We start from the raw sequence: 15,409 nt of genomic DNA, 5'->3' as shown, positions 1-15,409 counted from the left end.
ACGGGAGAGATGATCGGAATCTCGGTAGAATGTCAAACGAGCGTTCTCTGAGCGATTGTACTTCTAGAGACTGTGACTGTGTGAGTGACTTTGCGTAGCACTCATTCGTTTGTGTGCGTGAAACGCACGAAAGTAGAATGTCAAAATCTGGTTGTCGTAGTGAAGACAAAGTCGAAATTTCGTAAGCACTGACCCTAGGCTAAAATGTGGACAGTGATTCAAAGTTGATCAAGTCTGTCGAGAATGACCATTTTTTTTTATGTAAATTTAATGTTTGTTTTTTCTATTTGGATGATACTTTGTATCTCCTCTATGACCATTTCGACATTTTGCATCATTAGTTCAGCCATACAACTCTGTATCTTGAAAACGGATTTTGTTATCAATTTGATGGCTTCGGCAAGGTTATATATATGGCATATTTTGAGCCATGAAACAAAATCGGGTGCCCAGAAAAAATGACCCCCTGCTTCACAAGCGAAAATCGGTTTTCGGGTTATTTTGAGCATCTGTGCAAATTTTGAACGAAATTGGTTTAGACTAACCCATTGATACCCGAGCCAGAAGTTGGCAAAAAAAAAGGTTTTTCATACAAAAATTACTTTTTTAAATCGCTGATAACTTTTCAGAATCAAGTTTTACAGCTTTGATTTGTTCTAGAAATTTGTAGGGCATTAAATTTCCAATCTCACTTTTGGGAATTTTTGAAGTTATGAATAGGCACCCGGCAGACAAAACCGTAAGCAAACCGAGTTTTTCATACATTTTTTCGATTTTTCCCATACAAACTTCACCTTCCAGTATCAACGGGTAAATGTTGACCGTTTTTGCTCATATTTGGCACAGAGTCCTAAACTAGGTCAAGAAACAATATTCAGCTTGTGGAGCGAGGTTTTGAAAAAAAGCTCATATTCTGGGCAGCCTAATGATACAATTTAGTCAAAATTCGTTGGGCGGTGCTGGCAATATTTCAAAACATTTAAAAATGAAAACAAGTGCAAAAAGTAAAAAAAACAGTTCATTATTACATAACAATTTTATATCGTGCATTGTTGTCAAGTTATAGCCAAGTACCTATAATCATTTGTTTTTTTTATTTTATTTTTTTTTTTTTAAACGGGACTTTTTATCTTAGAAGTCATGACCAAGCATGACCACTTCTGACATTTTTTTTTCGTGAAGGTCAAGTCAATTTTGGAGTTCAAGTCAAGTCAAATTGGAATGGTTGCTGATGCAAATCATATGAAAGGAAAGCAAACAGGAATAAAGAAGGTTTTATGCATCCCTAAAAAAACGTCAATTTTTAAAGAGACGAAAACTCAGCAAAAACTAAATCATCATGAAATCGACCGATCATAAAAAAAAATATTTCCAGCCCAAGTAACATTTTTTTCCAGGAGTTCTACAAGAGCTCTTCAAGATAGCTACAGCATAGCAGTTTGGACCGCGGTAGGATAAAACTCTCTTCAAGTACTCTTTCAAACTCCTGAAGAAGTTTTGAAGAGAATTTTATCCTACCGCGGTCAAAACTGCTATGCTGTAGCCACAGAGTAACACAGAGTGAGCAGTCAGAAGAAATGTCATTTTAATGTTTGGCTCCATAAGGTTTGCTGGTAGCAGGCGTGCGATGTACCTGCGATGTACCACAAAGTGGAACCAAAAATCAAATGGCAGTAGTGACTCTGTCTTACTCTGTGCTGTAGCTATCTTGAAGAGCTCTTGTAGAACTCGTGGAAAAAAATGTTACTTTGGCAGATCAGCCCTAACATCTGAAATGGTTCTAAAATACATATTTTTTATCTGAAAAGTAAGGTTGCAGGGTATTTGAAAGTACTTCATGTTTAAAGATCGATCTTAATGTTTTATGTTTGTTTGTTTAGACATTTTGATATTTTTTGGTTAGGGCCAAGAAAGTGTTAATTGTGACGTTCGTGTCGTTGTTCTAATTTAAATCACTTAACTTTTTAAATTTCAAAATTGCTCATTTTTAAGATGACACAAAAAAATAAAAGAAGTTCAATCAAAACAAATCAAACCAAAAGTCAAAATTTTAAAAGAAGGCATAATATTTGACCGAAAAATCAAATTTTATTAAAAACTACCGTAATCTGGGGCGAATCGGGACAACAGTCTGAATAGGGACAGCTGTTTTTAGAGAACTTAAAGCTTTTCAATTTGGAAATGGCTTACACATTTTTTTGGTCTGAGCCTGTTCTAACCGAAACCAACCAGAAAAATCAAAATATTGTGCTCCAACATGGTTAAAACTGTTGTCCCAATTCGCCCCATGTGTCCCGATTGACCCCAGTTTACGGTACTGGTTCTATTCCATTTTCCCACAATTTGAATGGCCTAATCTCAGTTTCCCAGAGAGAACCATTCTTTAGAATAAGTCATTTCCCAGAAAAAGTTATTGTTTGTTGTTCTACTATCAAAAAAGACTACTGTTTTCTTGAAATAAATTTTAAAATTTTAATACTTGAGGAATTCAACATAACAAAAAGAAAAGTAAATCTCTAATAATTTCATTATTCTCGTAAAAATTTACCCTTTCTCTGGTTGAACAACAATAAATAATTTATGCATAATTATTTTGTATTTTTTTATTCTCAAAATGCGTATAATTTAACCTTAAATTTTGTGTTTCCTTTACTGCCGTTCTACGCATAATTGTCCCATGTTCAAAAAAATGCAACTGCGAAAAACGCTTTTGAAATTTTTCGCCCGATTTCTGTGTTTCTACGCATAACTGTCCCGTGAGTTCCTATCCGCCCTATTTGTCCCTAATCGCCCCAGTTAGTAGTTTATCACTCTTACTTATGATCTTTTTGCTGTACAATAGGTAAACAAGACATAATGCTTCATTAAACTATGAGAGAAAATAATTGGCAGGACAATTATGCGTAGAAGTTTAACGATGGGATAAACAGACTTGGTGTTATTTTTGATGAATTTCCGATCAAAGTATCAAGTATATCTAATGACATTTGAAAATTGTCCAAATATATGTATTTCCATGTCCACTGAATCTGAATCTGCCCTAAGAATTGAGGCAAAGTGTCAAAATATCGATTTTGGTAACACTTTGGGTTTAAATAACATTTTTTTTTGGCCTGCACCTTTTCGAGATATTTTAGTTTTAAAATTGCATCTTTTTTACCTAAAATCTAAAAATGTTCGTTTTTAGAGCTCTTAAAGTTCCCAAAAAATCACGTTTCTCTAAAATTTATTCCCGAATTGCCACGTTCAAAAACTGATTTTTGAAGGTTTGCTCAGACGTTTTCTATAAATTTGGTCGTAGAAGGCGCAGATTACGAGATAAAATGTTGAGGTCTTCGACAAAGTTGCTAGCTCAACAACTTTTTAGAAGGCAAACTAAATCCCAAAAACATTCTTAAAAAGTTAGCCAGTTGCATGGGGAATGGACAATGTTTTAGTCAAATTAAAAAATATAGAAAAAAAAGTCAATTAGCGATCATTATTTATTAATCCTACGATTATGTTACTATTTTGTAAATCATTTTCTAAAACATTAAAAAGTTATGATATATAAAACATATTTGAAAAAAAAAACAAACCCACCGTGCGAAGAATCTGAACCAGCCTTCTCCAAGATGCCGGATGCCGTTTCAACAATCCCTCGGAAGGAGCTCGGCATGATAATCCCACGAGGGCGCTGCCTGATGGCATACCATGTTATGAGTTCGCTCATTTGAGGTTTAATTGGCAAAAGATGAGAACTTTTCACGTGGCAAACCTGTGCGGGGGAAAGGAAGGTTGTTAGAAAACATGCTGGTTGTTCTTCTCCAAGATCTCATTTCCCATACAAATTTCAATGTTTTGAAAATTACCAACAAACGTGTTAACAATTTTCTTTTGCTGTCTATTTCGTTGCAGGTTTATGCTCGTGCTGGTGTGTCTGATATTTAGCGTACTGTCGACGATAGACGAGTACAGTAAGTTCGCGAACGAGACCTTGTTCTGGATGGAGATCTGCCTGGTGGTGTTCTTCGGCGTGGAATACCTGGTGCGGCTCTGGTCGGCCGGCTGCCGGTCCAAGTACATGGGCTTCTGCGGCCGGTTGCGGTTCATCCGCAAGCCGATTTGTATTATAGGTGAGTTTCCAACTGAAACAATTTACGTCTCCATTGGATTGTCTTTGATAGAGATGCTTGATACTTATAAAAATTCAATGCAATAATTTCAAAATACAAATTTCACAATGTCTCAACCAACAATCCCATGACCATAAACCTTAAGACAGTCCCTCCATTTGTAACCAAACTACTCACCACTGTGAACCATTCAGGGTTGTTTTCCTTTTGCGGCTTTTCCGCCGGACCAAACTTCAGGGCAGTGGCCAGAAGCCGTGGCAAGACCGCCCCGCCAACCAACCCAGCGTGGTCAGGCTTTAAGTTGACCTGGAGGCAGCCGTTGAACTTCCTTCCTTCCTTCCTCTCCAAGTTTGCGCGAACTAGTCTTAAACTATCGAGCTTGACGTTTCCGGGAGGTATTAAATTTACCACCAACTTTCCTTCCGTGCCTTCGTTGGACTATTTATTTGGGATTAACCCTGGACTGACCACGACGTGGTCAGTTTTCTTGCAAAACTTTCTTGAGCTGTTGAGGGTTGAAGGAACCACAAACTCATGACCACTCTAAACCGGAAGAGCTAGTTCCTGACCCAGCTGTGAATAAGCCTGGCAGACTTTCATAAAAAAATAAGAAATTTATATCGTAGTTTCCTAGTCACGAGAACTTCCAATGAAAGTGGCACCTTTGGTTGGCTCTGACTCGGCCACACTGGTGTCGGTGGTTACACGTGAAGTTGACACGAGCGCCGAGAGTTTGAAGTGTGGTTAATTAAAATCACTATAAAATGTGATTGCCACTCGGAGCGAGTTGAATTATTGTACTCGTGGTGAAAGGTGACGGGAAATGCTTTCTAATTAAAAAAAGTTGACATGAATAGAACGTTACTCTTAGTGCGAAAACTAAGGGCAAGCTCATTAAAACTGGTTTTAAAAGCAAAATAAAAAGCTTCAAGCTTGTTTTAATATTAAATAAGCTAATTTAAATTGATTCAATTGATAAAAAAAATTATTTAAAAAACCGACAAATCTATTCAATCACATTGATCCTCTACAAACCTAAATCTAAAATACCGGAAACAATCTGAAAAAACGTGAAACGCAATCAAACAGTCTAATAAAATAGGAAAGAGAACAATTCTACAAAAAATGCGCAAATTTTTGAGAAATTTTAATTTTGTATTTATTTGTATTTTGAAGAAATGTGTGTACCTTTTCCATGTCCAAAGTAGCATTTTGCACTATTAGTTTGTCCTTAGAATTCTCTAGATATGATTCTGACAACCGTTCATACAAAAAGGCGAAAATATTCAAAAAGAAAATTCATGAGTACGAACTTTCTAATCGAATGCACTCTAGAAAAATTTACACGCTTTTTATTGGACTTAGCACACACAAAAATTACACACGAAAATTATTTTAAAAAAATCTCAGTTTTGAATTTGTTTCAGATGACAAGAAATGTCATATTTTATCATCATTAATTTCAAATAAATTCATTGAAATTTTGTGATACTTTTCGCTTCTAGATTTTAAAATTTGGAATTTAGGCTTTTATAAAATGTGTACCATCTTATCATTTCCCATAAAAATTTGTCAGCTGTCCATACAAATATGGTTTGGTGTCTTCGGAAAAGTTGTAGGTATGGATAAGGACTACGCCCAAACAATGGATAAAAGAAAAAAATAATTTTATTTATAGAACCACTTTTTGTCACAATAAAAATTCCAAAAAACGTGCTGCAATATGTTTGAGTGGTAAAATTCCATCTTTTCAGAAAATTCCAGAACAGGCAGAGATCTTTGAACAAGTTATCATTTTTTGACAAAAAAAAATATTTTCGTTGAAAATTTTAACATTGAATATTTGTTCCTTTTAAAATGTTAACATTGATTACAAAATTTTCCGAATATTTTTTTCGTAGTAATCAAAAAATTTCAGGAATATTTTAGGGACCATCCACAAACCACGTCGAGAGCAATTCCAGCTCAAATCAGGATTTTTCTGGTATCGAAAATAACATTTGAGAAGGGCGTAAGTTATTTAAATATTTTTGTATTTTTCCATTTGAAAATTACTGTATCTCGAAGCCGTTGCATCGTATCAAAAAGTGGTCGAAGACAAACTTGTAGGAAATTGGATGGGCTATCTAAAAAAATACACTGAAATAAAAATACACGCCTCATCTATGAGATTTTTTGATTTTTAAGCATAAAAGTCAAATTTTAAAGTGATGTTACGATTTTTTTTCGTTCAAAATTTTTGAGGAAATTGGCTAAGATTTTACAAAAAGACAGACAAAAAATGCAGGATGGCATGTCCCTCCTAAAAAGATACAAACATCATTTACTAAAACTGTTCTTTTTTAAAGTGGTCTAAACGTAACTTTTTTAAAAACTGATAGTGGGAATCGATAGGCCAGACAATTTTACAGTCTCCATACTGACCATTGTCTTATGTCCAATCTTTGGGAAGATACAGCGGTTTAAAAAATTAAAATGTCGAAAAATAGTTTTTTTGGTGGTTTTTGGCGATTTCTATATGACTGACTTGATTTTTTAGTCTGGAAAGTATTTTTACCTAAAAGCTCGTCCAATTTCCCATAAGTTTGCCTAGAAAAGCTATTCAATTTGACTCGTTTTAATATTTGTTGCATATGCATATTTACTATTCAGGTTTCTACCACACTGAAACAAATATTCCATTTTCAGCTATGAGCAATGTATTTAAGCTTATATCTGTTTTCCCATACATCCAATTGAAACGCTGTCAAAGGAAAACTTATGGGAAATTGGACGAGCTTTCCAGTAAAAATAATAATGTGACTGAAAAATCAAGTCTGTCTTATAGCAATTGTCAAAAACCATCAAAATAACAATTTTTTCAACATTTTTATTTTTAAAACCGCTGTATCTTCTCAAGGATTGAACTTAAGATAGTGGTCAATATGGAGACTTTTATGTAAAATGTCTGAAAAATAGATTCCCGTATTCGGTTTTTGAAAATTTTGTCGTTTAAAGCACCAGTTTGAGTAATTGATTTTTGTATTTTTTTAGATGAGTTGCTCCATCCTGAATTTTTCGTTAGTCTTTTTGTTACATCTCAGGCTATCATCACAAAAACATAAACGAAGAAAAATCGTGGGCTCATCCCCAAATTTGACTTTTTAACTTAAAAATCAAAAAAATCTCAAAAAAGTGGCGTGTTATTTTCTTTCAGTGTATTTTTTTCGAAAAGCCCGTCAAATTTTTTACAAGTTTGTCATTGACCACTTTTTGATACGATGCAACGGCTTGAGATACAGAAATATTTAAATTATGAATTACAAAAATATTTGAAACGCTTACGCCCTTCTCAAATGTCATTATCGAGTGAAACTGGCTCCATATACACAAAAATGGCTCACATAAGCGTAAGACAACATGTCTACAAAGTTTCATTGAAATCGGAAAGGGTCCAATACAACCGATTCCCTTTTTGGCATGGAATTGCTCTATTTTTTAAATTGAAAAACTGCAACTTTTTTCAAAAAAGTTATATAGCAAAATTTATATAACTTGAAAACGGTGAACTTAATCAAAATTTCACTTAAGTACTTTTTGATTGCGAATTTGATTTTACGTTGTAAAATAAGATAAAAACAAATTTGGATTTTGTATTGATTTTTTTAAATTATTTTTTTTTTCAAAAGATCGTCATTTTTGTCAAATATTGATTGCAGATTCTGAAATTTTCTAAAATGTTTTCAGTCAGTTCACTTTTGCTTTACTACATTACTTTTCGATTCAGTTATTTTTGGTTGAGAAAAGTAGGCCGATTCGTTATTTCGACGCTGTCGTGCTAACTTGTCGTAGGGTAGGGTAGTCATCAATGAGACACTTTTGGTTTTCAACTTTCAACGATTTTTCTAATTTTTTCATCAGCATGTTTTAATGAGCTTTTAGTTGCATTATCATTCTTTTAGTGTGTTCTAACATTGACAAAAATATGAGATCGATCCGACATCTATAACCAGAGTTATTCAACTGTCTCATTGTAGATGCACTTGGCAGGAACAATGAGACAGCTGGGGAACAATGAGACACTCTACGAAAATCAACATTTTTCTAGCAAAACATCATGTTTTTGTATTGTTCCATTGCAGGTGACTTGCCTTGAACATTTTAGAGCAATTTTGCCAACATGAAACTTTAAATAACAAAAGTTACACTAAAAAGTATTTCAATTTTGTAAAATCCATATATTAATACAAAATAACTTTGTATTTTTGGTTAAATGAAGTTTAAACTCTGTAAATATGCCAAAAATCACTTTTAATTCATGTTTTGAAAGATTTCCATCGATTTTGAAAAGTTTATTGAAGAAAAATCAAAGTGTCTCATTGTTACCCATGGGCTGAAATGAGTGGGGAACAATGAGACAGCCCTGGATTCTGGGTATATTCTAAATTTTGGCCAAATCTAATGAAAGGACATTGTAGCCCAACTTAATCCCTATAGAACGTCGAAAGAAATTTGAAGAAATATTAGTTTTGGTGTGAATGGCAGCCTACGAGCGAACAAGTATTTTTTGTCCATAATTTACTTTTACACCCCAGAATCAAACATTTATGAATTACTTTTCAAGGGAGCGTCCATAACCAAAGCCACTAATATGGCAGACGTGTATCCAGTAGACACGCCTTTCCCCCAAATATGAGCCTGATTGGTTGAAACTACGATTTGTGAGAGCCATTTTATCATTGTTCCCCGTGTCTCATTGATGACTACTCTACCCTATGTCACTTTTTGACGTTCCGAAAACGCGCTTTAATGTTAGTCCTTGAACAAACAAAAACGAGACCACGCAATGTAAACAATAACAAACACGTTTTGTTTGGTTTACCATTCGGTGCATTGTCCTGAAGTTTGGTTGCCGGAGTTTTGAGTTATAATTACACATGTTTGCGGTAGTCTAATTTGTACGTGCGTCAAACGCGTTCTGACCTGAAATTCCTTTGGCCATTTGTCGCACTTAAATCAATTTTCAGGCTGTGTCAAGATAGCACGACAAGAATGAAACTTTTTTCAAATGAAAAGTGACGAAAATGCAAGGAGTTTTTCCTGCTTTTATTGAATATCTCAGGATTGAAATCAAATGTTGGGGATCTGTGAAGTTCAAAAGGTGAGGTATTGTGAGCTGCACATAATGGCGTTCTTAACACAATTTGGCCCAAAATGCACGTACGACAAGTTACGTGTTGATTTTTCAAAATTTTGCAATTTAATTGCGATCCATTTGAAAATTTCAAAAAAAGAAAAGTGGGTCTCGTGGCGCAGGGGTAGCGGCTTCGGCTGCCGATCCCGATGATGCTATGAGACGCGGGTTCGATTCCCGCCTTATCCACTGAGCTTCTATCGGATGGTGAAGTAAAACGTCGGTCCCGGTTTCTCCTGTCTCGTCAGAGGCGCTGGAGCAGAAATCCCACGTTAGAGGAAGGCCATGCCCCGGGGGGCGTAGTGCCAATAGTTTCGTTTTTGAAAATTTCATAGTTATAACAACATGTATACTTTTGTTTTTTTTTTTTTTTTGCAAATTGGTGTAATGTTTATCCTGAAGGATTAAAATCTTGCCACTTTACTTTCTAAAACAAAATTTCTTTAAAAAAAAGAGAACTGTTATCGCCACCTGAAAATTTTCTTCTCTTTACTCAAGTGGTATAAAGTTTAGCAAACAAAACTCTCTCCCTTCCCAATCTTCCTTACGTTTCACAGTCGACAAGCCAATTCAAAGTTCAAATATTTGCCCTAAAGCTGATGTTTACAGGCCAATATTCTTGAGAGTGTGTGTGTGTGAGTGTTTGTGTGATAATCTCGCTAGTTGGCACGAGATTTTCCCGTTCCCATTCACAGCCTCTGAGATTGAGCACAAAATGAAGTTGGTTGTGGTTTGGGGGCACCAAACAAAGCGCTGCCAAGTCTCATGGAAATTTAATCACTTCACCCTCCAAGGGAACCACAAAGCGGGTTGGGGGAGGTTAAGTTAATCGATCCCTCGGGAAGGGGAAGATACCCTTTCGCGAACATCCACTGAATAATTCATTGACAACAAGGGGGTTTGTTATTTTTTTTTTTTTTTTCGGTGGGGTTTTGACCTTAACCATTTAACGAGCAATACAATTGGACGATTGAGGTTATGTTTTGGCGTGGTCCTTCGCGATGATTATTTTTCTTGGTTAGCATTTTAAGGGGTTGACATTTTTTGCCGAATAATTGGCCTCAACCAGAGCGAGGGACGCTGCTTTTAATTGTTTTCAATGATTCAGCAGTAAAAATCCCCGGCCAAGTTTATTAATCATAACCCAACAGAAAATGGCCAGTGTCACTGCACTGAGGGGGAGGGAAGAAAATGACCCTGAACGTTCCCAATTTTCCACTTATGAAAATGATGATTGATGGGTGTGTGTGTGTTGTGTTTGGAGTCACGGCGACAGCAAAGGGTTTGTCCCGTCGAAGGTCAGGTCAAAACATCGGTCCCCAACATGGCCGCCGACGCCGCCGTGATTGACGTGTCGCATTTCCCAACCCCGGTTTGATCCGTTAATGATTTTTGGCGTTTTATTTCTTCACGTTTTTTTTTTTTTCATTTTCTTTTCTTGGTTTATTACGCGACCAATAATGGTCAGAGTGACGACTTTCGGGCTGTTTGTAGAAAGGTGCGATAAGCAGCCTAAAATAATTATGCAAATAATATGAGTTGAATGGTGGACGCAGCTTGACGGTCCGTGAAATTAATTACCAAGATGAATTGCTTCGTTGAATGTCAGATTGAGGAGGGACGAGGAGATGTAGAGTTAAGATCGAATCAAAATTGAATAAACCATGTCCAGTAATTAGTTTTGTCTCGTTACAATCATTATGCTTCGTCAATGAGACTAAATCAGATCTGACATGGTATTTTGCCTTCCTCACTGAGGTAAGGCTATAATCCTGCTCTGAAAATGAACATTTTATTAAAAGCTCCTAGACCAACCTTCATGCATACAAATCGACTCAGAATCGAAAACTGAACAAATGTGTGTGTGTGTGTATGTGTGTGTGTATGTGTGTGTGTATGTGTGTGTGTATGTGTGTGTGTGTATGTATGTATGTGACCAAAATTCTCACTGAGTTTTCTCAGCACTGGCTGAACCGATATTTATCGAACCAGTTGCATTCGACTTGGTTTAGGATCCCATACATTGCTATTGAATTGTTTGAAGTTTCGATAAGTAGTTCAAAAGTTATGTATAAAAATTTGTTTTCACAAATATCCGGATCTCAATTATATGCATGTAAACAATGTCCGGATCCATCATCCGACCCATCGTTGGTTAGGTCATTGAAAGACTTTTCCAATGAGTCCAAAACAATGATGTTATGGCTACCCTGTCTCGAGTTATGACCACTTAAGTGATATTTATGTACTTTTTTGAAGCCGGATCTCACCTAAATGTATGTAAACTATGTCCGGATCTATCATCCGACCAATCGTTGGTTAGATAATTAAAAGGCCTTTCCAATGAGTCAAAATTATTGAAGATCTGGCAACCCTGCCTCGAGTTATGACCACTTAAGTGATATTTATGTACTTTTTTGAAGTCGGATCTCTCCTAAATGTATATAAACAATGTCCGGATCCATCATCCGACCCATCGTTGGTTAGGCAATTGAAAGACCTTTCCAAAGAGTTCAAAACATTGAAGATCTAGCAACCCTGTCTCGAGTTATTACCACATAAGTTATATCTGTGTTTTTTTTCTGGATCTAAAAAAAAAGCTGAAATGTGTGTCCAAACCACTCATATTACCCATTTTTGGTAAAAAGTGAGGAAGGCATCAACCACATAGGTGGATTAGGTTAGTTTTTTTTCAAATCTTGGCTCATCTGGTTTGATCATAGTAAAAAGATTCGGATTGTCACCAAATTAATTCACCTAAATTGAAAAAAAACATGACCAAACTAAACATTTTGTCACAAATGTCTCACAATTATTCGAAAAAAAATGGCAAAACATGTTTTGAAATATGTATCAACAATTCAAAATTTCATGAGCATCTTCACTGTTTTAGATTTTTGGGATTAAACACTGAATGTTCACAAGAAATATACAGTATTTTTTCAAAGACTCAGATTTTCAAAATTTGCAATATGGGTTAAAAACTACTTAGATTTCAATACACATTTTTACTGGTAGAGAGTTTTTGAAATGATTTTTCCAAAATATCGCTTTTTCAAAATACATACTAAAATTTTGATAATTTGCAATATGAGTATCAAAATTTGTGTGCTTTCTCTTTGTTTAAAACTTATTTAATTTAAATAATCATATTTTTACAAAATATCATATTAAAAATCTCATTTTTTTAATTAATTATATGGGAATGTAACAAAATAAAATTAGATTTGCATTTCACTTTTTAGACTAAGAGTTCCCTACCTTTTTGATTTTTCTGGAGCAGGGGCGGGCTGGAACTTATATTTGAAAATAGTTGAAAAAGTAAACTTTTTTTCACGAAATTATTTTTGATAATGTTCTTTTAAATTGCAGAAATAAATAAACTAGTGTTGCAAATGAAATTAATTTATCTTGATTCTTAGAAAAAATCAAGATCTCTTTCAAAAATGTGTTTATTTAATTTATTTTTATTTTGTTTTGCAATTTACAAATTACAAAATTTGTAATTGTTTATGAAACAAAAAATTTTGCTCCTTGATCTTGGCGCATTTTGAGACACTTCTTAATATTAAAATTTTCTTTTATAACTTTCTGCGGCGATCATTATTTTTATTATGACTAATTTGCTTTTTGTAAGTTGGTTTCAAACAAAATTTTATCACTACAAAGTTTTATAAAAAAATATATATTTTTTTGCTTACTCACTTAATGAAAAATAAATTTTAAGTTAACAATAAACACACTAAAAACTGTGTGAGGGTTAAATTTAGTGTTTTATTGTTAATTTTTTAGACAGTAGCAAAGTTTTTTTCATTTCACATTTTTACTGAATGGGCAATTTTTTTATTTAGTCTTATTAAACCATCAATATAGAAATGATATGAATAAAATTAAAACATAAAAAATACAAAGGCAAAACCCAAATATTGCGTCGAATAAGCAAAGCAAATAAAGAATAAACAAAATGTTTCCAATAAAAAAATTTACAGTTTTTGAAAATTTAATCTCAAGCTTATTTTTTATTTCAGAGTCTATATTTATTTATTGAAATTTTTATAAAGGGCCTGTAATAAAACTGATATGAAAAGGCGTCACGAGCGTGATGAAATGACTTCGCGCGCCGGACGTTGGGCAAGTCTGGTTTAGACTATTTGGAATTAAATACGTAAATTTTCAAAACAAAAATACAATTTTTCATTAAAATATTATTTTTTTCACATGGGTTCAACATAAAGTATGCATTTTCACTGATTAACAGATTTTGGAATATAATGCAAAAAAAATCACAAAACACCGTATTTTTTTAAAATACTCAATTTTGTTATCACTTTTTGATCTAGTTTTAAGTTTTCCTTTTCGAACCACCTTTCAATAACAATCAGCAATTCCATTTGAAAAGAGCCTAAACCAAAAAAAAAGTTCTCCGATCGGGCTCAAAATTTTTCTGGGGGTTCCTTGGCCAAAATAATTAGACCCGTATTTTTTTGTTTGGCCATTAGGGTGGCCTACATCGTGCTAGGGTGGTTCAAAAAATGGTTTTCGTCATTTTCGCAAAACCACTTTTTCTAAAATCATATCTCGCGCCATTTCATCCGATTTTAGCTGTCTTAGACGCAAAGAAAGGTGATGAGTTTGGCTATTTGGGAAAAATAGTAAAGTTCCAAAATCTAGCTTAACTATTGAAAAGTCGTATGAAAACTTAAAATGGCGTTTGACCGTGTCTGGACCTATGTCTGAAAATATTTTATTTCCTCGGAAAATTTCACATAACATATCAAAACATTGGCGATGTCGAACCGTACGTTTCCGAGATATGATTTTGAAAAACTGCGTTTTCGACGCCACGCGCAAAACGGGAAAATGACGAAATCGGCAAAAATCAACTTTTTCCACTAAAACTGCGATAACTTTAAAATTTCAGCGATGACCTATAGATGTTATGGTACCAAAAGTTGCGTCTCTCAATTACGAAAATTTTGGTACCCAGACATGTATAGGTCATCGCTGAAATTTTAAAGTTATCGCAGTTTTAGTGAAAAAGTTGATTTTTGCCGATTTCGTCATTTTCCCGTTTTTGCGCGTGGCGCGTCGAAAACGCAGTTTTTATTTTCAAAAAATCGTATCTCCAAAACGTACGGTTCGACATCGCCAATTTTTTGATATGTTATGTGAAATTTTCCGAGGAATCCGATAAAAATATTTTCAGACATAGGCTCTTTGGTCCAGACACGGTCAAAACGCCATTTTAAGTTTTCATACGACTTTTCAATAGTTAAGCTAGATTTTTGGAACTTTTACTATTTTTCCCAAATAGCCAAACTCATCACCTTTCTTTGCGTCTAAGACAGCTAAAATCGGATGAAATGGCGCGAGATATGATTTTTAGAAAAAGTGGTTTTTGCGAAAATGACGAAAATTGCCATTTTTGAACCACCCTAGCACGATGTAGGCCACCCTAATGGCCAAACAAAAAAATACGGGTCTAATTATTTTGGCCAAGGAACCCCCAGAAAAATTTTGAGCCCGATCGGAGAACTTTTTTTTTGGTTTAGGCTCTTTTCAAATGGAATTGCTGAATAGTAGAAGGTTTTTTTGTTGATATTTTGAAATAAATTTCACCATTTTCAATTCGAAACTTTGTTTACAACTTTGGGTTGCCTTGACAGCATGCTTCGATCGGGCCAGTTTGTGAACATTTTGATGGACTGTGGGACATTTATGCGAACATGAGCAGTGTATTAGTTTCCTGTTGAATAAGTTTCCAGTAGAATGACTGTCTGCCTGTGTGGATCAATCGGACCGCGCACTGGACTCACAATCCAGAGGTCGCCGGTTCGAATCCCGGGGCGGACGCAAAAAATTCTAAGTGTAAATATAGGTATTCGGTGCCCTCTCCCCGTGCCCATACCTTCACACTTAGGAGACCCGGGAGGCGGAGTCTTGTCGCAAAAAGAACGATACACGCCTGTGGATCCGTTGACGAAACCGCAAGGTTTAAGAGGGCCACATTATAAGGTGTTACGTCGATTCCGTTCCGTCAGAATGACTGTTAGTTTAAAATTTATAAATATGTTTTTCAAGCTTCAAGCTCTTTTTATCAACATGCAGAAAATGCATATGA

At 34.9% G+C, this 15,409-nt stretch overlaps 1 protein-coding gene across 1 annotated transcript in view; it reads left to right on the top strand.

The window, feature by feature from the left end:
* LOC6044923 (potassium voltage-gated channel subfamily KQT member 1) overlaps positions 1 to 15,409 on the top strand; it is a 140,958-nt gene that overhangs the window by 47,963 nt on the left and 77,586 nt on the right. The window contains exon 2 of the mRNA XM_038257392.1: positions 3,898 to 4,115. Within this exon, the coding sequence (XP_038113320.1) occupies positions 3,898 to 4,115 (218 nt within the window). The remainder of the gene's footprint in view (positions 1 to 3,897; positions 4,116 to 15,409) is intronic.

Source organism: Culex quinquefasciatus, chromosome 2, assembly GCF_015732765.1.
Source record: "Culex quinquefasciatus strain JHB chromosome 2, VPISU_Cqui_1.0_pri_paternal, whole genome shotgun sequence".
NCBI lineage: Eukaryota > Metazoa > Arthropoda > Insecta > Diptera > Culicidae > Culex > Culex quinquefasciatus.
The sequence above is the reverse complement of the archived record's forward strand: the minus strand, read 5'-3'. Positions and strand labels throughout refer to the sequence as shown.